Source organism: Choloepus didactylus, chromosome 13 (assembly GCF_015220235.1).
Source record: "Choloepus didactylus isolate mChoDid1 chromosome 13, mChoDid1.pri, whole genome shotgun sequence".
NCBI lineage: Eukaryota > Metazoa > Chordata > Mammalia > Pilosa > Megalonychidae > Choloepus > Choloepus didactylus.
Window position 1 is genome coordinate 10,791,349 of NC_051319.1, and position 24,897 is coordinate 10,816,245.

General features: G+C 37.9%; 1 protein-coding gene across 1 annotated transcript in view; it reads right to left on the minus strand.

The window, feature by feature from the left end:
- ANKRD31 (ankyrin repeat domain 31) overlaps nt 1-24,897 on the minus strand; it is a 247,134-nt gene that overhangs the window by 71,065 nt on the left and 151,172 nt on the right. The window contains 3 exon segments of the mRNA XM_037801810.1: nt 3,828-3,915; nt 14,429-14,544; nt 17,235-17,397. Coding sequence (XP_037657738.1) covers nt 3,828-3,915; nt 14,429-14,544; nt 17,235-17,397 — 367 coding nt within the window.

Here is a 24,897-nt window from a genome sequence, read left to right on the forward strand (position 1 = left end):
CCATAACCCCAATCCCTGCCTATTATTCATTTACTTTTTGTCCTCAATTTTCTACTCATCTGTCCATACACTGGATAAAGGCAGTGGGAGCCACAAAGTATTCACAGTCACACAGTCACACAGTGTAAGCTATATAGTTAAACAATTATCTTCAAGAATAAAGATTACTTGGTTGCATTTCAATTGTTTCAGGTATTTCCTTCTAGCTATTCCAATACAACTAAAAACTAAAAAAGGATATCTATACAATGTATAAGAATAACCTCCAGAATTACCTCTCAATTCTATTTGAAATCTCTCAGCCACTGAAACTTTATTTTGTTTCATTTGTCTTCCCCCTTTTGGTCAAGAAGGCTTTCTCAATCCCACAATGCCAGGGCCAAGCTCATCCCCAAGAGTCATGTCCCATGTTGCCAGGGAAATTTAAACCCCTGGGAGTCATGTCTCATGTAGGGAGGAGGGCAGTGAGTTTACTTGCAGAGTTGGCTTAGAGAGAGAGGCCACATTTGAACAACAAAAGAGGTTCTCTGGTGGTGACTCTTAGGCACAATTTTAAGTAGGCTAAGCCTCTCCTTTGAAGTAACAAATTTCATAAGGGCAAGTCCCAAGATAGAGGGCTTTGCCTTCTAAATTGCTAGCTCCCAATGCTTGTGAGAATATCACTAATTCCCCAAGTGGGGATATTTAATATTTCCATATTTTCTCCTAGTCCCTCAAGGGGGCTTTGCAAATACATTTTTATTCTCTGCCAAAATTATTGTGGGATGTATTGAGGCTTCACACTAACCTGTAGAAACCAACCATATTTCACCTTCTATTCAACATTCCATGTAATTATCTTGTTTGAATAAACTGACCATAGAAGTTAAATTATATAGTGTGCTACAAAAAATATAGATTTTGCACCTAATAAACATCTCTTATTTTGGTCTCACACTGGAGTTGAAATTTTAAAACACCGTCAATATTGTCCTTTAGTCTTTAGTCTGATTTACCTTGGTCCTAGTTATGCATTCACAACCACTATCTATATGAGGACATTACCAGTTTTTCCTCAAAGAAAGAGGAAGAGGTGAAAAAGAAAACAGAAAAAGAAAGAAAAAAAAAGATAACTAAAAAGGAACAAAAGAAAAAATAAAATTAAAATAAAATACAATTAAAAAGTCAGAGAACAATGCTAACACCAACAATCCCATACCCCTCCCTTATAGCCTCCTCTTATAGAAATTTAGCTTTGGTATATTGCTTTTGTTACAATTAATGGAAGCATAATACAATGTTACTGTTAACTATAGACTCTAGTTTGTATTGTTAGTATTTCCCCCTAATACCACCATTTTTAACACCTTGCAAAGGTGAAATTTATTTGTTTTCCTTCATTTAAAAACATTCATATATTTGTACACCCAGGCACAATCATTGGCCACTCCAGGTTTCACTAAGTTATGCCATCTCAGTCTTTAGCTTTTATGTTTCCTTATGGTGTCCTACATGCCCCTAACCTTCCTCTTTCAACCATACTCACAGTCATCTTTGTTCAGTGTACTTACAACATTGTGCTGCCATTACCTAGTATTGTGCTATTCATTGCTGGATCTATACAATCAATTCTGTTGAACATTCTGTACTCCTTCAGCATCAAATGCCTATTCCTTACCCTCTTTCCATCTCCTGGTATCGTCATTTCTACATTCTTCTCCAAACCTCTCTCTCCTGTCTTTCCCTATCCATCTGTAGCACTCCCTTTAGTATTTCTTATAGTAGGTCTCCTGTTCACGAACTCTCTAGTGTCTACTTATCTGTAAATATTTTAAACTTTCCCTCATATTTGAAGGACAGTTTTGCTGGATATAGGATTCTTGGCTGGTGGTTTTTCTCCTTCAGTATCTTAAATATATCACCCCACTTCCTTCTTACCTCCATGGTTTCTATTGAGAAATCCACACAAAGTCTTATCAAGCTTCCTTTGTATATGATGGATTGCTTTTCTCTTGCTGCTTTCAGGATTCTCTCTTTGACGTTTGATAATCTGATTATTAAGTGTCTGTTTGGGGTATGCTGTACTTCTTAGATCTGAAATTTTATGTCTTTCATAAGAGATGGGAAATTTTTGTTGATTATTTCCTGTATTATTGCTTCTGCCCCTTTTCCCTTCTCTTCTTCTTCTGGGACACCAATGACATGTACATTCCTGCATTTCATTCCATCCTTATGTTCCCAGAGATGTTGCTCATATTTTTCCATTCTCTTCTCTATCTGTTCTTTCATATGTAAGCTTTCAGGTGCCTTGTTCTCCAGTTCCTGAGTGGTTTCTTCTGCTTCTGGAGATCTGCTTTTGTATGTTTTCATTGTGTCTTTTCTCTCTTGTGTTGTGCCTTTCATTTCCATAGATTCTGCCGGTTGTTTTTTTGAACTTTCAATTTCTACCTTATATACACCCAGTGTTTTCATTATACGCTTCATCTCTTTTGCCATATCTTCCCTAAACTTTTTGAATTGATTTAGTATTAGTTGTTTGAATTCCTGTATCTCAACTGAAGTGTAAGTTTGTTCCTTTGACTGGGCCATAACTTCATTTTTCTTAGTGCAGGTTGTAGTTTTCTGTTGTCTAGGCATCTGATTTCCTTGGTTACCACAATCAGGTTTTCGCAGACCAGAACAGGCTCAGGTCCCAGAAAGAGGCAATAGTATCACATCTCCCTGAAGGTGTGCCTTAGAAGACTGGTACACCCTGTGAGGCCTCAAGTCACTGTGCTTTTCTGCTCAGCAGGTGGCGCCTGTCAGCCTGTAGCTCCAGACTGGTGTAAAGAGGTGTGGCCCGTGAGTGTTTGCCCCCAGGCTCTGGGGTCTGGTTCTAAATGGAAGGCGGGTAGTAGAGCTGAGCTCCACCTCTTTCCTCTTGGGGAAGATAACCCCCCTAGGCAGAGTTTATTAGCACTTGAATAGACTCTGCCTGTGCTGTCTCCACTCTTGTCTGAGTCAGAGCACTGGGAACCAAAAATGGCTGAGGCTTTCTCCACTGAGCCGAAAAAGGAACAGAAAGCCCCCTTCAGGGCCAGTCCATGGCCACCCTCCAGCTCTCCAAGGTCAGTCATCACCAAAGCCTCTGCTTGTTGAGGATTCCTAGCTTGTTGAATAGTCCACATATGTTAATCAAAACCCCAGTTGGAGCTCAGCTGAGCTATATCTAACTTGCTCAGAGAGTGCTGCTCCCTAGCACTGCAAGGCTTTGCAGGGCTGTGGGGGAGGGGGCTCCCAGCTTGGATCCTCAGTTTTTACTTACAGATTTTATGCTGTGATCTTGGGCATTCCTCCCAATTCGGGTTGGTGTATGATGAGTGGATAGTCACGTTTGTCCCCCCGCAGTTATTCCAGATTATTTACTAGCTGTTCCTGGTTGTTTATTAGTTGTTCCAGGGGGACAAACTAGCTTCCACTCCTCTCTATGCTGCCATCTTCTTCAGTCTCCCTCCCCCTACCTCTTTTAAGTAGCTTTTTTTATTGATTTGGCACTTGTACTGGTACTGCAATCCTTTAACTATTTTCTGGAGTTTTGAGAAAGAAGTTTCTGCCAGTTCTTGCTAGTTGTTCAAAGTGTCTGTGGAGTGATAGAGCCCTGAAGCCTCTCATTTCGTCATCTTACTGGTGCTGGGCTGCATCACTGATTTTTAATGTTCATTTCTGGCACTTTAAATACTCTTGCAAAAAAAAAAATACCATTCTTTCAGCTGTTGTGAGCTCTGAAATAAATATGTATCTTAGGAAGATAAGGAAGCAATGATCTTGGATATCTGAAATAATAAACTTGAACAGAAGTCCATACTTACCTGCATCTTCAGGGGTTCTTATTTCAAAATCCAGTAAATGTTCTTGTTTTTCTTCTATATCTTGTAGAATGGCATTGATGGTTCGATGCTGTCGAATAAATATATAAAGAACTTATATGACATTGACAAATGCACAGTAAATAAACTGCTCAAGAAAATGTAAAGAAAGCGCTGCTAAAACAATTCCTTTTATGCTCAAAGTGCACTCATGCTTTGTTTAATCTTAACTGTATAAATATTGCATATTTGAAAAAAAGTAAACTTAAATATATCTTGCTTCATGTTAGGTCTACTCCTGGAAAACAGAATGTAAGAGTAACAACAGTATCAGAAATCATACTTTCTTGCTGCTTCTGTTATAATTTTAGGGGTAGGAGAAAAAATAACTCCACACATAAAATTTAAAAATCACATATATGCAACAAATTCACTTTAAGGATTTATGACTGTCATTGTACACTATTAAAATCTCACACACAATCTTAGTACAAAACACTACTCTCTCAAAAACTCTCAAAAGAGATGTAATACCACCCCTCATCTGCTTGTCAGAATTAATTTTCCTGCTTGGAAAACCATCAACTCACTATGCTCAGATCCCTCTCTTTATTACGAAAGGTGGAATCATGGCGTGGGCTCTTCAGCCACACTGCCTGAGTGTGAATTCTGGCACCACCTCTTCTTAGCTGAGTAACCCTGTCAAGTTATTTATCCTTTCTGTACCTGAATTGAGTAAAGTAAAGGTAAATACAAATATTAAAAAAAAAAAGAAAAAGAAAAAATTGAAGTTTTCCTGGCACAAGGAAAAGAGATATCCCCCCTCTTTCCTTAGAGCACTGACTTTAGAAAACTTGTAATTGTGAATTCTTTCTTTGCCTCTTTGATATGTATATAAGTCTAAAAGCTAAATAAGCCTCTTCACCAAAGTACCTGGGAGCCATCTGTTTGAAATGTAATCAAGGAAGTTAATACCCTCTCTCTCAGTTTTGTGGGAGGGCAGTTACCTAATTCCAGCAGGCACCTGGTTCCAAGCTGCAAAGCTACCTCCTGTCTTAAAGATATGAGACATTTATTTTCCCTTGGATAAAAGCAGTTAGGAAACATAGGCAGCTATTCCCAATTACCAGGTGTAACAAATGCTGCTGTCAAGTCCTCTTATTTGAGGACTAGTTATCATTTATCATGTGTCTTGAGAACACTAACAGCTATACAAGATCAGATTTCTGTCTGTATTTGCAGTCTCTTTAGTGGATTTACAATTAATATAAGAGTCAACTTTCATCCACTACAACAGAAAACAGGAAAAAATGCAAAATATTTCCAAATTGGTGAGGGAATGCAAGTTAGGCTAAATACCACTTAACATATTTAAGATATAAGTTGGTCGATTACTCATAGCTTAGGTTCAATGAATAATGTTTTCTCCTCTATACTGACAAAAAGAAAGCATTGGGGGGCGGGGCAAGATGGCAGACTGGTGAGCTGTATGTTTTAGTTACTCCTCCAGGAAAGTAGGTAAAAAGCCAGGAACTGCGTGGACTGGACACCACAGAGCAATCTGTCTTTGGGCATACTTCATACAACACTCATGAAAACGTGGAACTGCTGAGATCAGCGAAATCTGTAAGTTTTTGCGGCCAGGGGACCCGCGCCCCTCCCTGCCAGGCTCAGTCCCGGGGGAGGAGGGGCTGTCAGCTCCAGGAAGGAGAAGGGAGAATTGCAGTGGCTGCTCTTACCGGAAACTCATTCTACTGATTCAAACTCCAACCATAGATAGACTGAGGCCAGACACCAGAGACTCTGAGAGCAGCCAGCCCAGCAGAGAGGAGACAGGCATAGAAAAAAAACAACACGAAAAACTCCAAAATAAAAGCAGAGGATTTTTGGAGTTCTGGTGAACACAGAAAGGGGAAGGGCGGAGATCAGGCCTTGAGGCGCATATGCAAATCCCGAAGCAAGGCTGATCTCTCTGCTCTGGGCACTTTTCCTTAATGGCCCTGGTTGCTTTGTCTATTAGCATTTCAATAACCCATTAGATCTCTGAGGAGAGCCGTTTTTTTTTTTTTTTTTTTTTAAATCCTTTTTGCTTTTTCTAAAACAATTACTCTAAGAAGCTCAATACAGAAAGCTTCAAAGAATTGAAATTTGGGCACGTCAAGTCAAGAGCAGAACTAAGAGAGCTCTGAGACAAAAGGCAATAATCCAGTGGCTGAGAAAATTCACTAAACAACACAACTTCCCAAGAAAAGGGGGGTGTCCGCTCACAGCCACCATCCTGGTGGACAGGAAACACTCCTGCCCATCGCCAGCCCCATAGCCCAGAGCTGCCCCAGACAACCCAGTGTGACGGAAGTGCTTCAAATAACAGGCACACACCACAAAACTGGGCGTGGACATTAGCCTTCCCTGCAACCTCAGCTGAATGTCCCAGAGCTGGGAAGGGGGAGCAGTGTGAATTAACAGAGCCCCATTCAGCCATCATTTGAGCAGACTGGGAGCCTCCCAACACAGCCCAGCAGCCCAGAACTGCCCTGGGGGGACGGCACTCACCTGCGACATAGCACAGTCATCCCTCAACAGAGGACCCGGGGTGCACAGCCTGGAAGAGGGGCCCACTTGCAAGTCTCAGGAGCCATACGCCAATACCAAAGACTTGTGGGTCAGTGGCAGAGACAAACTGTGGCAGGACTGAACTGAAGGATTAGACTATTGCAGTAGCTTTAAAACTCTAGGATCATCAGGGAGATTTGATTGTTAGGGCCACCCCCCCTCCCCGACTGCCCAGAAACACGCCCCACATACAGGGCAGGCAACACCAACTACACACGCAAGCTAGGGACACCAATTGGGCCCCACAAGACTCACTCCCCCACTCACCAAAAAGGCTAAGCAGGGGAGATCTGGCTTGTGGAGAACAGGTGTCTCGTGGACGCCACCTGCTGGTTAGTTAGAGAAAGTGTACTCCACGAAGCTGTAGATCTGATAAATTAGAGATAAGGACTTCAACTGGTCTACAAACCCTAAAAGAACCCTATCAAGGTCAGCAAATGCCACGAGGCCAAAAACAACAGAAAATTATAAAGCATATGAAAAAACCAGACGATATGGATAACCCAAGCCCAAGCACCCAAATCAAAAGACCAGAAGAGACACACCTAGAGCAGCTACTCAAAGAACTAAAGATGAACAATGAGACCCTAGTACGGGATATGAAGGAAATCAAGAAGACCCTAGAAGAGCATAAAGAAGACATTGCAAGACTAAATAAAAAAATGGATGATCTTATGGAAATTAAAGAAACTGTTGACCAAATTAAAAAGATTCTGGACACTCATAGTACAAGACTAGAGGAAGTTGAACAACGAATCAGTGACCTGGAAGATGACAGAATGGAAAATGAAAACATAAAAGAAAGAATGGGGAAAAAAATTGAAAAACTCGAAATGGACCTCAGGGATATGATAGATAATATGAAACGTCCGAATATAAGACTCATTGGTGTCCCAGAAGGGGAAGAAAAGGGTAAAGGTCTAGGAAGAGTATTCAAAGAAATTGTTGGGGAAAACTTCCCAAATCTTCTAAACAACATAAATACACAAATCATAAATGCTCAGCGAACTCCAAATAGAATAAATCCAAAAAAACCCACTCCGAGACATATACTGATCACACTGTCAAACATAGAAGAGAAGGAGCAAGTTCTGAAAGCAGCAAGAGAAAAGCAATTCACCACATACAAAGGAAACAGCATAAGACTAAGTAGTGACTACTCAGCAGCCACCATGGAGGCAAGAAGGCAGTGGCACGATATATTTAAAATTCTGAGTGAGAGGAATTTCCAGCCAAGAATACTTTATCCAGCAAAGCTCTCCTTCAAATTTGAGGGAGAGCTTAAATTTTTCACAGACAAAGAAATGCTGAGAGAATTTGCTAACAAGAGACCTGCCCTACTGGAGATACTAAAGGGAGCCCTACAGACAGAGAAACAAAGACAGGACAGAGAGACTTGGAGAAAGGTTCAGTACTAAAGAGATTCGGTATGGGTACAATAAAGGATATTAATAGAGAGAGGGAAAAATATGGCAAACATAATCCAAAGGATAAGATGGCCGATTCAAGAAATGCCTTCACGGTTTTAACGTTGAATGTAAATGGATTAAACTCCCCAATTAAAAGATATAGATTCGCAGAATGGATCAAAAAAAATGAACCATCAATATGTTGCATACAAGAGACTCATCTTAGACACAGGGACACAAAGAAACTGAAAGTGAAAGGATGGAAAAAAATATTTCATGCAAGCTACAGCCAAAAGAAAGCAGGTGTAGCAATATTAATCTCAGATAAAATAGACTTCAAATGCAGGGATGTTTTGAGAGACAAAGAAGGCCACTACATACTAATAAAAGGGGCAATTCAGCAAGAAGAAATAACAATCGTAAATGTCTATGCACCCAATCAAGGTGCCACAAAATACATGAGAGAAACATTGGCAAAACTAAAGGAAGCAATTGATGTTTCCACAATAATTGTGGGAGACTTCAACACATCACTCTCTCCTATAGATAGATCAACCAGACAGAAGACAAATAAGGAAATTGAAAACCTAAACAATCTGATAAATGAATTAGATTTAACAGACATCTACAGGACATTACATCCCAAATCAACAGGATACACATACTTTTCTAGTGCTCACGGAACTTTCTCCAGAATAGATCATATGCTGGGACATAAAACAAGCCTCAATAAATTTAAAAAGATTGAAATTATTCAAAGCACATTCTCTGACCACAGTGGAATACAATTAGAAGTCAATAACCATCAGAGACTTAGAAAATTCACAAATACCTGGAGGTTAAACAACACACTCCTAAACAATCAGTGGGTTAAAGAAGAAATAGCAAGAGAAATTGCTAAATATATAGAGACGAATGAAAATGAGAACACAACATACCAAAACCTATGGGATGCAGCAAAAGCAGTGCTAAGGGGGAAATTTATAGCACTAAACGCATATATTAAAAAGGAAGAAAGAGCCAAAATCAAAGAACTAATGGATCAACTGAAGAAGCTAGAAAATGAACAGCAAACCAATCCTAAACCAAGTACAAGAAAAGAAATAACAAGGATTAAAGCAGAAATAAATGACATAGAGAACAAAAAAACAATAGAAAGGATAAATATCACCAAAAGTTGGTTCTTTGAGAAGATCAACAAGATTGACAAGCCCCTAGCTAGACTGACAAAATCAAAAAGAGAGAAGACCCATATAAACAAAATAATGAATGAAAAAGGTGACATAACTGCAGATCCTGAAGAAATTAAAAAAATTATAAGAGGATATTATGAACAACTGTATGGCAACTAACTGGATAATGTAGAAGAAATGGACAATTTCCTGGAAACATATGAACAACCTAGACTGACCAGAGAAGAAATAGAAGACCTCAACCAACCCATCACAAGCAAAGAGATCCAATCAGTCATCAAAAATCTTCCCACAAATAAATGCCCAGGGCCAGATGGCTTCACAGGGGAATTCTACCAAACTTTCCAGAAAGAACTGACACCAATCTTACTCAAACTCTTTCAAAACATTGAAAAAAATGGAACACTACCTAATTCATTTTATGAAGCTAACATCAATCTAATACCAAAACCAGGCAAAGATGCTACAAAAAAGGAAAACTACCGGCCAATCTCCCTAATGAATATAGATGCAAAAATCCTCAACAAAATACTTGCAAATCGAATCCAAAGACACATTAAAAAAATCATACACCATGACCAAGTGGGGTTCATTCCAGGCATGCAAGGATGGTTCAACATAAGAAAAACAATCAATGTATTACAACACATTAAAAACTCGAAAGGGAAAAATCAATTGATCATCTCAATAGATGCTGAAAAAGCATTTGACAAAATCCAACATCCGTTTTTGATAAAAACACTTCAAAAGGTAGGAATTGAAGGAAACTTCCTCAACATGATAAAGAGCATATATGAAAAACCCACAGCCAGCATAGTACTCAATGGTGAGAGACTGAAAGCCTTCCCTCTAAGATCAGGAACAAGACAAGGATGCCCGCTGTCACCACTGTTATTCAACATTGTGTTGGAAGTGCTAGCCAGGGCAATCCGGCAAGACAAAGAAATAAAAGGCATCCAAATTGGAAAAGAAGAAGTAAAACTGTCATTGTTTGCAGATGATATGATCTTATATCTAGAAAACCCTGAGAAATCAACGATACACCTACTAGAGCTAATAAACAAATTTAGCAAAGTAGCGGGATACAAGATTAATGCACATAAGTCAGTAATGTTTCTATATGCTAGAAATGAACAAACTGAAGAGACACTCAAGAAAAAGATACCATTTTCAATAGCAACTAAAAAAATCAAGTACCTAGGAATAAACTTAACCAAAGATGTAAAAGACCTATACAAAGAAAACTACATAACTCTACTAAAAGAAATAGAAGGGGACCTTAAAAGATGGAAAAATATTCCATGTTCATGGATAGGAAGGCTAAATGTCATTAAGATGTCAATTCTACCCAAACTCATCTACAGATTCAATGCAATCCCAATCAAAATTCCAACAACCTACTTTGCAGACTTGGAAAAGCTAGTTATCAAATTTATTTGGAAAGGGAAGATGCCTCGAATTGCTAAAGACACTCTAAAAAAGAAAAACGAAGTGGGAGGACTTACACTCCCTGACTTTGAAGCTTATTAGAAAGCCACAGTTGCCAAAACAGCATGGTACTGGCACAAAGATAGACATATAGATCAATGGAATCGAATTGAGAATTCAGAGATAGACCCTCAGATCTATGGCCGACTGATCTTTGATAAGGCCCCCAAAGTCACCGAACTGAGCCATAATGGTCTTTTCAACAAATGGGGCTGGGAGAGTTGGATATCCATATCCAAAAGAATGAAAGAGGACCCCTACCTCACCCCCTACACAAAAATTAACTCAAAATGGACCAAAGATCTCAATATAAAAGAAAGTACCATAAAACTCCTAGAAGATAATGTAGGAAAACATCTTCAAGACCTTGTATTAGGAGGCCACTTCCTAGACTTTACACCCAAAGCACAAGCAACAAAAGAGAAAATAGATAAATGGGAACTCCTCAAGCTTAGAAGTTTCTGCACCTCAAAGGAATTTCTCAAAAAGGTAAAGAGGCAGCCAACTCAATGGGAAAAAATTTTTGGAAACCATGTATCTGACAAAAGACTGATATCTTGCATATACAAAGAAATCCTACAACTCAATGACAATAGTACAGACAGCCCAATTATAAAATGGGCAAAAGATATGAAAAGACAGTTCTCTGAAGAGGAAATACAAATGGCCAAGAAACACATGAAAAAATGTTCAGCTTCACTAGCTATTAGAGAGATGCAAATTAAGACCACAATGAGATACCATCTAACACCGGTTAGAATGGCTGCCATTAAACAAACAGGAAACTACAAATGCTGGAGGGGATGTGGAGAAATTGGAACTCTTATTCATTGTTGGTGGGACTGTATAATGGTTCAGCCACTCTGGAAGTCAGTCTGGCAGTTCCTTAGAAAACTAGAGATAGAGCTACCATTCGATCCGGCGATTGCACTTCTCGGTATATACCCGGAAGATCGGAAAGCAGTGACACGAACAGATATCTGCACGCCAATGTTCATAGCAGCATTATTCACAATTGCCAAGAGATGGAAACAACCCAAATGTCCATCAACAGATGAGTGGACAAATAAAATGTGGTATATACACACGATGGAATACTACGCGGCAGTAAGAAGGAACGATCTGGTGAAACATATGACAACATGGATGAACCTTGAAGACATAATGCTGAGCGAAATAAGCCAGGCACAAAAAGAGAAATATTATATGCTACCACTAATGTGAACTTTGAAAAATGTAAAACAAATGGTTTATAATGTAGAATGTAGGGGAACTAGCAGTAGAGAGCAATTAAGGAAGGGGGAACAATAATCCAAGAAGAACAGATAAGCTATTTAACGTTCTGGGGATGCCCAGAAATGACTATGGTCTGTTAATTTCTGATGGATGTAGTAGGAACAAGTTCACTGAAATGTTGCTATAGTATGTAACTTTCTTGGGGTAAAGTAGGAACATGTTGGAAGTTAAGCAGTTATCTTAGGTTAGTTGTCTTTTTCTTACTCCCTTGCTATGGTCTCTTTGAAATGTTCTTTTATTGTATGTTTGTTTTCTTTTTAACTTTTTTTTTCATACAGTTGATTTGAAAAAAGAAGGGAAAGTTAAAAAAAAAAGAAAAAAAGAAAAAAGACAAACAAGGAATAAAAAAAAAAAAAAAAACAAACGATGTAGTGCCCCCTTGAGGAGCCTGTGGAGAATGCAGGGGTATTCGCCTACCCCACCTCCATGGTTGCTAACATGACCACAGACATAGGGGACTGGTGGTTTGATGGGTGGAGCCCTCTACCATAAGTTTTACCCTTGGGAAGACGGTTGCTGCAAAGGAGAGGCTAGGCCTCCCTGTATTTGTGCCTAAGAGTCTCCTCCTGAATGCCTCTTTGTTGCTCAGATGTGGCCCTCTCTCTCTGGCTAAGCCAACTTGAAAGGTGAAATCACTGCCCTCCCCCCTACGTGGGATCAGACACCCAGGGAAGTGAATCTCCCTGGCAACGTGGAATATGACTCCCGGGGAGGAATGTAGACCCGGCATCGTGGGATGGAGAACATCTTCTTGACCAAAAGGGGGATGTGAAAGGAAATGAAATAAGCTTCAGTGGCAGAGAGATTCCAAAACGAGCCGAGAGATCACTCTGGTGGGCACTCTTACGCACACTTTAGACAACCTTTTTTAGGTTCTAAAGAATTGGGGTAGCTGGTGGTGGATACCTGAAACTATTAAACTACAACCCAGAACCCATGAATCTCGAAGACAGTTGTATAAAAATGTAGCTTATGAGGGGTGACAGTGGGATTGGGAATGCCATAAGGACCAAACTCCACTTTGTCTAGTTTATGGATCGATGTGTAGAAAAGTAGGGGAAGCAAACAAACAGACAAAGGTACCTAGTGTTCTTTTTTACTTCAATTGCTCTTTTTCACTCTAATTATTATTCTTGTTATTTTTGTGTGTGCGCTAATGAAGGTGTCAGGGATTGATTTAGGTGATGAATGTACAACTATGTAATGGTACTGTAAACAATCGAAAGTACAATTTGTTTTGTATGACTGCGTGGTATGTGAATGTATCTCAATAAAATGATGATTAAAAAAAAAAAAAAAAAAAAAAAAAAAAGAAAGCATTTAAGAGAAGTGTAACACACACAATCTTATTCAAAATAATATTTCTTAACAGGTAAGGTTATTTACCTTGCTTAACAGGTAAACAAAAACTTTGTGTTTTTGTCAAACTAGTAATATCCATTTTACTGATCAATATATATTTTATTGAGTAACTATTATGTTATTTTTGCAAAAATCTACCTTTACTCTATCACTGTAAACCATGTGGGACCCAGGACCACTAAACCAGATTGCTTTCCTCTTCCCTGTCTGATTTCCAGGGTCTTTTCTACCTAGTATGTATCTAGATACATTTTGGGAGCAGCTGGGTAAAATATAGCATGACAGTGTCTGTGGGACAAGAAGTAGCCAAAGAACCCAAACCAGGTATATGGGACAGCGACCAACCACAGTTCTGTATTCTACAGAGCAGATAATTGAGAGTTAACTATATGGTATATCTTCTTGGCTCATTCTGTTTAATTACACTATATTATTTTCTTATGACAAAAAAACATTTTCAACCTGTGTATCCTTAAAAGGCAATGGGTCTCCCCGCTATGTGGGACATGACTCCCAGAGGTGTAAGTTCCTCCCTGGCAATGTGGGACATGACTCCCAGGGATGAGCCTGGCCCTGGCATCATGGGATTGAGAAAGCCTTCTTGAACAAAAAGGGGAAGAGAAATGAAACGAAATAAAGTTTCAGTGGCTAAGAGATTTCAAATAGAGTTGAGAGGTCATTCTGGAGGTTATTCTTACGTATTATATAGATATTCCTTTTTAGTTTCTAGTGTATTAGAATATCTAGAAGGAAATGCCTGAATCTGTTGAACTATAATCCAGTAGACTTGATTCATGATGATGATTGTGTAATTATATACCTTTTATCATGTGCCTGGGTGACTGTGAAAACCTTGTGACTGCCACTCCCTTTATCTAGTGTTTACGCAGATGAGTAATAAAATAAGGACACAAAATATATAGATAAATAATGGGGGGAGGATAAGGGATATGGATGTTTTGGGTGTTCTTTTTTATTTTTATTTTTTTCTTTATTTTGAAGTAATTAAAATGTTCTAAAAATATTGTGGCAATGAAGGCACAACTATATGAGGATACTCTGAGCCACTGATTGTATACTTTGGATGGATTATATATGGTATGTGAATATATCTCAATAAAGTCGCATTTAAAAAAAAGAGAAAGAAAAAACTCCAATTAGTGCTGCCAACTGTCAATGGCTGGCTGGCCCAACCAATGTCATTTTCTAGACTGAAGAAAGAAAGGATTTCAACTTTACTCACCACAGGAAGTCTTTCTCTTGTTTTTTCTTGGTGTGAAAGGGAAGATGGATCAACAGTTTTATAGTCATTACAAAAACACTGCTTATGTTTTTTTGTCCTGGCAGCAGGAATTTTTACTTCAAAAAATAAAATTAGAAAATAAAATAAGCATGTGCAAAAATTTAGATTGATTTTATCAGCTGCAATGGCAACAGGGATGGGAGGGATAAATTAAATCTAGAAAACTTAGCTTAAGGTTAGTCAGCACCTAATTTATTATTATTATTATTAATTATAGCTAGAATTTACTGAGCATTTATCATGTGCTGGATGTCAAACATTTTCCAGGAATCATCTTATTTATTCTTCATACAGGCTCAGTAAGGTAGGCAGTTCATCATATCCTTTTTACAGAAGAGGAAATTGATGCTTACAGAGATTTAAAAAGGTACCCAATGTCAAACAGTATTGAAACCAGATGTATCTGACTCCAAAGTTTATGCTCTTGATCACTGCCTCTGTAAAGCTCACTCTGACCCTCCTTCCATCTGGATTCTTTTTCTCCTTATTAGCATTGTACCCTATACCCCTTCATTCCTCCAGGGCACTTGACCAAGGAAATGTATATACAAAAATAACAGACAAATATGAATATATATATATATATATATATATATATATATATATCTCACTATAAAACATACTGCTTCAGTGAACCCTATTATAGATGATAGAGTATAGCAAATAGTACAAGAATGTTCTTTCATGAAATATAACAAATGTACTACACTAATAGAAGGTGTTAAAAGAGGGTGGTATATGGGGGAAAACACACCCAATGTAAACTATGGATAAAGTTGACAGTACTATTTTAATTATCTTTCATCAATTTTGACAAAGGTAAATACTGTTAAAGAAAATAGTACAATTGCAAAAACAAGTGCTATCAATTGTAACAAATGTTCCACACCAATGCAAATTGTTGGTGGTGGGATGGTATATGAGGATCCTGTATTTTATGCATGGTTGTTCTGTGAACCCACTTCTCTAATAAAATAATTTTTTAAAAATCAAAAAACAAAACAAAACAAAACAGCGCTTAACAACAATATGCAAGGTTTCTCCGGTAAGCTGAGCCAATCTAAATAATGGGACCTGAACCTTCAGGTATTGCTGTGGGGAAGGAGAGAGACACAGCCCTAAGAAAGGCCCTGAATCTACATTCTACCAACCACATGAAAAAGGACAGCTGGCCTTCTTTAAGGGACAAGCCCTGGTAGAAGGAAAAGAAAAGGGGACCCTCACATCAGTCTTGAGCTTAACTGACATGTGATCTGGCCCACCAGTAAAATATGACCCAATGGATAGCCTTCACTCTGACCAATCAAATTAGTAATTCTTCCCACCTTGAGGACCAACAGTTGGTAAGGAAGGCTGAGGCAGAAATGTGTGACAGGGTTTCTCTCGCCAATATACTCCCTCATAGAGAGATAGGTGAGATGCATTCTTGGGTTTCTTTTAAGCATGAAGAAAAATGGAGAATACCCTCTCTCCAACAGTTAACAAATTGTATTGAATTGTCCTTTTACTGGTCTCTCTCTCTACAAGACTGGAAGCTCAGCATGGGCAAGTGCCTGGTTTGCACAATATGTGCTCAACAAATATATGTTTTCTAAATTAGTGTTCAGTAAAAGCCTATTTCTCTTTTTCCTTCATTTTATTGAGATATATTCACATACCACGCAGTCATACAAAACAAATAGTACATTCGATTGTTCACAGTACCATTATAGTTGTACATTCATCACCTAAACCAATCCCTGACACCTTCATTAGCACACACACAAAAATAACAAGAATAATAATTAAAATGAAAAAGAGCAATTAATGTAAAAAAGAACACTGGGTGCCTTTGTCTGTTTGTTTGTTTCCTTCCCCTATTTTTCTATTCATCCATCCATAAACTAGACAAAGGGGAGTGTGGTCCTTATGGCTTTCCCAATCCCATTGTCACCCCTCATAAGCTACATTTTTATACAATTGTCTTCGAGATTCATGGGTTCTGGGTTGTAGTTTGATAGTTTCAGGTATCCACCACCAGCTACCCCAATTCATTAGAACCTAAAAAGGGTTGTCTAAATTGTGTGTAAGAGTGCCCACCAGAGTGACCTCTCAGCTCTTTTTGGAATCTCTCTGCCACTGAAGAAATGCCTATTTCTTACAGACAATTCATTATATTGTTTAACGTGAGCTATTGTTAAAAAATGGTTCATAAAACTTTGCCTGACTGTATATTCCCTTGAAATATTCTTTCATTTTTAATTAATTTGTTAATAAAATTAATATTCTATAATTAGAATATTTTAGATTTAAAAAGTTGGCACCAGCCCAAACTCTATGAATCACTACAAATTTTGATGTAATGGAATTTTAGTTACAAAGACTTCGGTATAATGTTAACTTTTTCCTGCTCTGCTCACAAGTAAACCAAGCTGCCTGGTTTCAGTTACATCAAGTAAACCAATCTGCTCGGTTTCGGTTAGGTCTTTGTTTCAGATCCAATGTTAGGGAGACTGTTTGTTTAACAAATGATATGGGTTTCATTGCAACATGTAACTCCAATCCAATAGGATCATATGATCCATAAATTAAACCAAATCTGGAAATGCTAATTACTACAAATATATAATGGCTTTCAAGAGTCTATTAAACATAAGAAACACCTGTCCCCCCTTATGAAACAATTTATACTACAAATCTAAGATTTTGTTTTTCTGAGGAATGGTATACTCCTATATAAAGTACCAAGAAAAACTGACATACATACCAGTGACTATAGCATTACTCTCATCTTTATGATCGGTCTCAACAGCGCCGTAAGATTTTAGCAGCTCTTTCATTTTTTCATCATCTGCTTCATCCAAAGCGGTCTTTTGTTTTTGATCTTTTTGATTAGGGTTTGCTCCATGCTGTAGAAGAATCTCAGCTGCCTAGAAGGTATTTTTTCAAAGTTATCTCTACAGACACCTAATAACAATAATTTCTGCTTTCATCGTAAGACACCACTATCAAAAATTAAAAGGTATCAAAAAAAGTTTTCAAATTCTGGCCATGAAAACTTTTGATTAAATTTGATACGATGAATGTAAACTGATCCACTGATTTGGCCTGATCTGTCCTCATCGGAAAACCAAACATGAGCTGAAAGTACTAGATGTGCTGTCTTCATGGCAGTAAGCGGAAAACATAGGTGGGTCTGGTTATAGGTTTTTACTATCCAAGAGAACTTTCCATGATAATGAAATGTTCTATACCTGCTGTCTTCAATAGTGTAGCCACTAGCTGCATGTGACTATCGAGCATTTGAAAGTGGTCAATATGACTAACTGCATTTTAAATTTAATTAAATTTAATTACATTTAAATAGACACATGTAGCTAGTGACTGCCATGTTGGTTAGCACAGGTCTAGATAATAAGCCACTCAAATGCAAAGCTGAAACCACCGATGCCCAGGAGGATTTGCCATATCTCTAACAAAACCCCTTTTCTTCTCCTAAGCTTTCAGTAGTGAAGAGAGCAAGAGCCTTGAAGTAATGAAGTAATATATTTATATATTATGTTAAATCATACATATGAGGACTATAGTATATTATAAACTGTAATATGAGTTACTATTGGCTACAGTTGAATAAGGTCCCATTTGGACTATATTTCAGGTACACTACTTGTTCGAGAGGTTTTTGTGACTAGCCTGTTAGAATGTTTATCTCCATTCTAACATTCTCCCTTTGAAAATATATTATGCTTTCTATATAACTGAATTAATTCAGTTATAATTCAGTTAATTCAGATATAATTAACATATAATTCACAAAATATTAAAGCCAGAAGGAAACTCAGCAATAATGTGCTACAAACCTGTCTTTTTTACAGAGGAGGAAACTGAGGCCAAAGAGGTTGTGATATTTCTTGGAGGAAATGTGGTTCCTCTGAATAACATAAAGTTGTATATTAGAAGCTTGTGGTTGATCTAAGTTATAGATGCTTATTAAATAGATTATGGTACTAAATCAATAAGTAAAAAACAGCCAGTGATCCCATTTGCTCAAGGCAAGCGATTCAAACTACTGAAAAACATTCTGATTAAGGAACAGATAGTCAGGATTTGTTAAAATGGAGAAATAAAAGGTGTTAATAATTTTTATTTCTGTTTATGTCCAGGATGGAAAGGCAGACAAATTTAGGAGAAAATGGGCCAGCAGAAATTAAAAGGATAGCCTCTTATTTGTTCCATCAGCCTAGAGGTAGCAAAGCATAAAGGAAATGACATTTGTTTTTAAGTCAAGCACACATGGGTGCAAAATGCACTTCTGATACTTTATAGCAAGTTACTTACTATCTAAGAACCTCATTTTCATCACCTATGAGGATTAAATGTGAGCTGGGTAAAGCATCTGGAACACAGTAAGTAAGCTCTTTTGTGTGTGTGTATGTGTGTATATTTCCATTTAATGTCTTTAATGCAAATGATTTTATTTTTTACAGAAAAAATTATCATGTATACAAAATATTTTAAAATAAAACTGTGCCATAAATAACTTTTCTTCTTGTTATATAATTTTGTAAGCATAATTCTTTTCAGAAACATTTTTTATCAAAGTGCAACCAATATGTCATATAAAATATCAAAATGCATACTGAAAAAAAATTAAAATCATCCAAAGTCTTTCCAATGTTACGATGACATGTTCTCCCTTGTTTTTGTTTTCTATATTTAATATGGTACACAATTTGTTGATTTCCAATTTTTGTCTATTTACACTAATTCATCTTTGTTCAGAAAGATATATTCTTCACAATTGGAATTATTTCTTGGGATTATAGTCTAAATGGAAGACTGGGTTGTAGGAAAACTGGCTCGAAGAGGATAAATAGAATTGTGAGAGGGTTAGGGTGCAGAGATGAAAAGAGGAATATATGCAACCCCAAAAGAGGAAAGAACATATATAAGTTGTATGGTGCTGCTGTTCCGTGACTGCTAAAGAAGCTTGGTTTGGCTAGCATCCAGTCCAGTCTTTGATTCAAGCTCTCAGTATGAGCCCTTCACCACAAAAGTTCTTTTCATTCTGTACAGGTGTATACAATCATGTCACAAATGTTGGGTACTGCTGCAACAACACTATAATTACAGAGAATTACTGGTAGCCAAAGCTGCTGAAAACAACATATAAGACTAGCTGCTCTAATGGGGATGCATAAAATAATTTGGTTGATTACAGAAGGCAAGCATTTTCTCCACAGCCTCTAATAATAAAAAATAGTGAGACTGCCTAATTAAGGTCACAGAAAATGGTATAATCTCAAAGGTATTGCCAACTATAAAAATGTATGAGGTAATAATAAAATCATCGAATGCCCCCCCCACTATAATTCTGCAGGATACCTGGCCAATATAATTACTTTCACCCCAAAGTCTTGGTGAAATGAGGATGAGTATAAATATAAATAAATAAATAACCTATCAGCAGATGGCATTTTAAAAATATTCCATATAATTTGTATCTCTTCCTTAGTTTTTTAATGCAATTTTACTGAGGTATAGTCACATAACATAAAATCCTCCAAAGTGTACAAGCAATTGCTCATAGTATCATCATATAGTTGTGCATCCATCACAATCTTTGAATATTTTCATGACTCCAAAAAATAAAATTAAAATTAAAATTAAAATGAACATCCAAAACATTTCATTCCCCTCCTCCACCAATTGTTCATTTACATATTTACTTTTCTTTAAACACAAATTCATTGTTTTTTTAACTTTATAAAAAAATTAAAAAACGGGAGGATGGAAGAAGATGGCTGCATAGAGAGGAGTGGAAGCTAGTTTGTCCCCCTGGAACAACTAATAAACAACCAGGAACAACTAGTAAATAATCTGGAATAACTGTGGGGGGACAAATGTGACTGTCCACTCATCATAAACCAACCTGAATTGGGAAGAATGCCCAAGACAGCAGCATAAAATCTGTAAGTAAAAACTGCGGATCCAAGCTGGGAGGCCCCTCCACCCATGGCCTGAACTGCAAAGCCTTGCAGTGCTAGAGAGCAGCACTGTTCGAGCAAGCGAATATAGCTCAGCTGAGCTCCACCTGGGGGTTTAATTAACATACGTAGACTGCTCAATATAAGCTACGAATACCCAACAAGGAGACAGAGGCTTTTGGTGACGACTGACCTTGGAGAGCCGGAGAGTGGCCACGGACTAGTCCTGAAGGGGGCATTAAGTCCCTTTTTCAGCTCAGTGTTGAAAGCCTCAGCCATTTTCAGTTCCCAGAGCTCTGACCCAGACAAGGGTGGAGATAGCACAGGCAGAGAGACTATTAAAATGTAAATAACCTCTCCTTAGGGGGTGTATTTTCCCTAAGAGGAAGAAAGTGCTGCCAAGCTCTAATACCCGCCTTCCCTTCAAACCAGACCCTAGAGCATGGGGGAAAATAGCCATGGGCCACAACTCCTTATACAAGTCTGGAGCTACAGGCTGACAGGCGCCACCTGCTGGGCAGAAAAGTACAGTGACTTGGGGTCTCACAGTGTGTACCAATCTTCTAAGACACACCCTCAGGAAGACGTGATACTATTGCCTCCTTCTGAGACCTGAGCCTATTCTGGTCTGGGAAAACCTGATTGTGGTAACCAAGGAAATCAGATACCTAGACAACAGAAAACTACAACTTACACTAAGAAAAACGAAGTTATGGCCCAGTCAAAGGAACAAACTTACACTTCAACTGAGATACAGGAATTCAAACAATTAATACTAAATCAATTAAAAAAGTTTAGGGAAGATATGGCAAAAGGGATGAAGCATTAATGAAAACACTGGGTGTACATAAGGTAGAAATTGGAAGTTCGAAAAACCAACTGGCAGAATCTATGGAAATGAAAGGCACAACACGAGATGAAAGACACAATGGAAACATACAACAGCAGATCTCAAGAGGCAGAACAAAACACTCAGGAACTGGAGAACAAGGCATCTGAAAGTCTATACACAAAAGAACAGATAGACAAAAGAATGGAAAAATATGAGCAATGTCTCTGGGAACATAAGGACAAAATGAAATGCAGGAATGTATGTTTCACTGGTGTCCCAGAAGGAGAAGAGAAGAGAAAAGGGGCAGAAGCAATAATAGAGGAAATAATCAACAAAAATTTCCCATCTCTTATGAAGACATAAAATTACGTATCCAAGAAGCATAGCATACTGAAACAGAATAGATCTGAATAGGCCTACACCAAAATACTTAATAACCAGATTATCAAACATCAAAGATAAAGAGAGAATCCTGAAAGCAGCAACAGAAAAGCAATCCATCAGATACAAAGGAAGCTTGATGAGACTATGTGCAGATTTCTCAATAGAAACCATGGAGGCAAGAAGGAAGTGGGGTGATACATTAAAGATACTGAAGGAGAAAAACCACGAACCAAGAATCCTATATCCAGCAAAACTGTCCTTCAAATATGAGGCAGAACTTAAAATATTCTTTGACAAACAGATAATGACAGAGTTTGTGAACATGATACCTGCTGTACAGGAAACACTAAAGAAAGCACTGCACACAGAAAGGAAAAGACAGGAGTGAGAGGTCTGGAAAACAATTTTGGGAGATAGTAGAACAGCCATGTAAGTACACTGAACAAAGATGACTGTGAGCATGGTTGAAAGAGGAAGGTTAGGACCATGTGGGACACCAGGACAAAAGAAGAAAGATAAAGACTGGGATTGTATATATAACTTAGTGAAATCTAGGGTGCTCAACGATCATAATAAAAGGTACAAATATGTTTTTACATGAGGTAGAACAAATGAATGTCAACATTGCAAGCTGTTAAGAATAGGGTGGGATTGGGGGAAAAATGCAATCAATGCAAAACAGAGACTATAATTAACAGAAACATTGTATTATGCTTCCTTTAATGTAACAAAGGCAATATACCAAAGCTAAATGCATGTGTGGGGGGGTGCATAGGGGAAAGGTATGGGATTCCCAGCATTGGTGATGTTGTCTGACTCTTTATTCTACTTCAGTTTAATGTTATCTTTCCTTTTGTTGCTTTCTACTTGTCATGTTTTTTTTTTTTTTTTTTTTACCCTCTCTCTCTTTTTTCTTTTGTCTATCTACCTTTTTGGACTCTTCCTCCTTCTTTGTGGAAGAAATGGAGATGTCCTTATATAGATAGTGGTGATGGTGCTGAATACATAAATACATGACTATACAGGGAACCAAGTAAACCATTGTTTACTTATGATGGAATGCTGTGTGAACAAAACCATCTTAACAAAAAATGGGTTGATGAAGAAACCTGAGGGCACTATATTGAATGAAATAAGACACATAAGGACAAATATCGCAGGGTCACACTGATATGAACTAATTATAATATGTAAACTCATACAAATGGAACATAAGTTACCAGGATATAGAACGAGGCTAAAGAATGGGCAGCAGTTGCTTATTATAAGCAGAATGTTCAACTAGGTTGAACTTAACCATTTGGAAATGGACAGAGGTGATGATAGCACATTGTAAGAATAACTTCACACACTGAATGATGTGTGAAGGTGGGAGAAAGGATAAATTCAGAGTCATGCATGTCACCAGAAGGAAAGTTGGAGGTTAAAAGATGGGAATGTATTAAACAGTGAATGTTGTGGTGGACAATGTCTGTGATTAACTGTACAAATATGAGAAATCCCTCTCATGAACTAGAACAAGTGCATGACACTATAACTAGAAATTAATAATAGAGGGGCTTATCAGAAAAAAATACCTATTGCAAACTATATACTACAGTTAGTATTTTAACATTCTTTCATCAACAGTAACAAATGTACTATACCAAAACTATGAATCAGTAATGGAGGGGGCGTGGTTAGGGGTATGGGAGGATTGGCGTTTCCTTTTTTTGTCTTTATTTCTTTTCTAGAGTAATGAAAATGTTCTAAAAATTGAAAAAAAATTAATTGTGGTGATGGATGCACAGCTGTATGATGGTACCACGGGCAATTGATTGTACGTTGTGGATCTTTGGATAGTTGTATGGTATGTGAACAATCTCAGTAAAAAATAAAAAAAATAAATAAAATTAAAAATAAATAAAAAAAAAATCTTTAGTTCTGAGCTCTTCTCCATACCTCTCTCCTTTCATTTTTCTCTGGTGGTAGGACTCCCTTTAGTATCTCTTGTCTGGCAGGTCTCTTGTTGGAAAATTCTCTCAGCATTTGTTTGTGAACATTTTAAGCTCTCCCTCAAATCTGAAGGAGAGCTTTTCTGGATAAATAATTCTTGGTTGGCAATTTTTCTATTTCAGAATTTTAAATATGTCAAATCATTGCTTTCTCGCCTCCATGGTGGCTGCTGGTAGTCACTACTTAGTATTACATTGTTTCCCTTGCATGTGGTGAATTGCATCTCTCTTTCTGCTATCAGAACTTGCTCCTTCTTGTCAGCATCTGGCAATATGATCAGAATATGTCTCAGAGTGGGTTTCTTTGGATTTATTCTGTTTGGAGCTCGTTGGGCATCTATGATTTGTGTATTTATGTCATTTAGAGGGTTGGGATGTTTTCCTCAACAATGTCTTTGAATACTCTTCCTAGACATTTACCCTTCTCTTCCCCTTCTGGAACATCTGTGATTCTTATATTTGTGCACTTCATGTTGTCCATGATATCTGTGAGATCCATTTCAAATATTTTTCTTTTTGCTCCATTCATTCTTTTGTGCTTTCACTCTCCAAAACATTTTGTTCAAGTTCGTTTATTCATTCCTCTACTTCATCTAATCTGCTGTCATGTGTTTACAGAATCTTTTAAATTTGATCAACAGTTTCTTTTATTTCCACAAACTCATCTATTTTTTATTTACTCTTGCAAATTCTTCTTTATGCTCTTCTAGGGTCTTCTCATATCCTTTATATCCTGAGCCATGATACTGGTGTTTGTGATTACTTCTTTGATTAATTGCTCCAAGTTCTGTGTCTCCTCTGGTTTTTTGATTTGGGCATTTGGGATATCCATATCTTCTGGTTTCTTCAAATGCTTTATAATTTTCAGTGTGTTTGGCCTCTTGGCATTTGCTTATCTTTTAGGGTATGCAGGCTTATTTAAACAATTATCTATAATTTGACAGAGCTAGTTTTGTGGTGTGCACTTTCCCTGGCCTACCAGCAGATGGTGCTCCTGCGCCACCTCTTACCCTCAAGCCAGTTCTTCCCAACATCGTCTATGCAGCAAGTGGGGTTGAAACCTTGTGGAGGTCCAATCAATGCACCAATTTTCCGTGTGCAGTTGGGACCACCTGCTCTGAGATGGGGGGCATGCCCTGTGCAGTTAGGCAGGGAAGGTGGCTTTAAGACCCAGTACTCCCAGCTGTTCCCAGGGCTGTGGCTGGAATACCCGGGGCTGTAGCATGCGTCTAA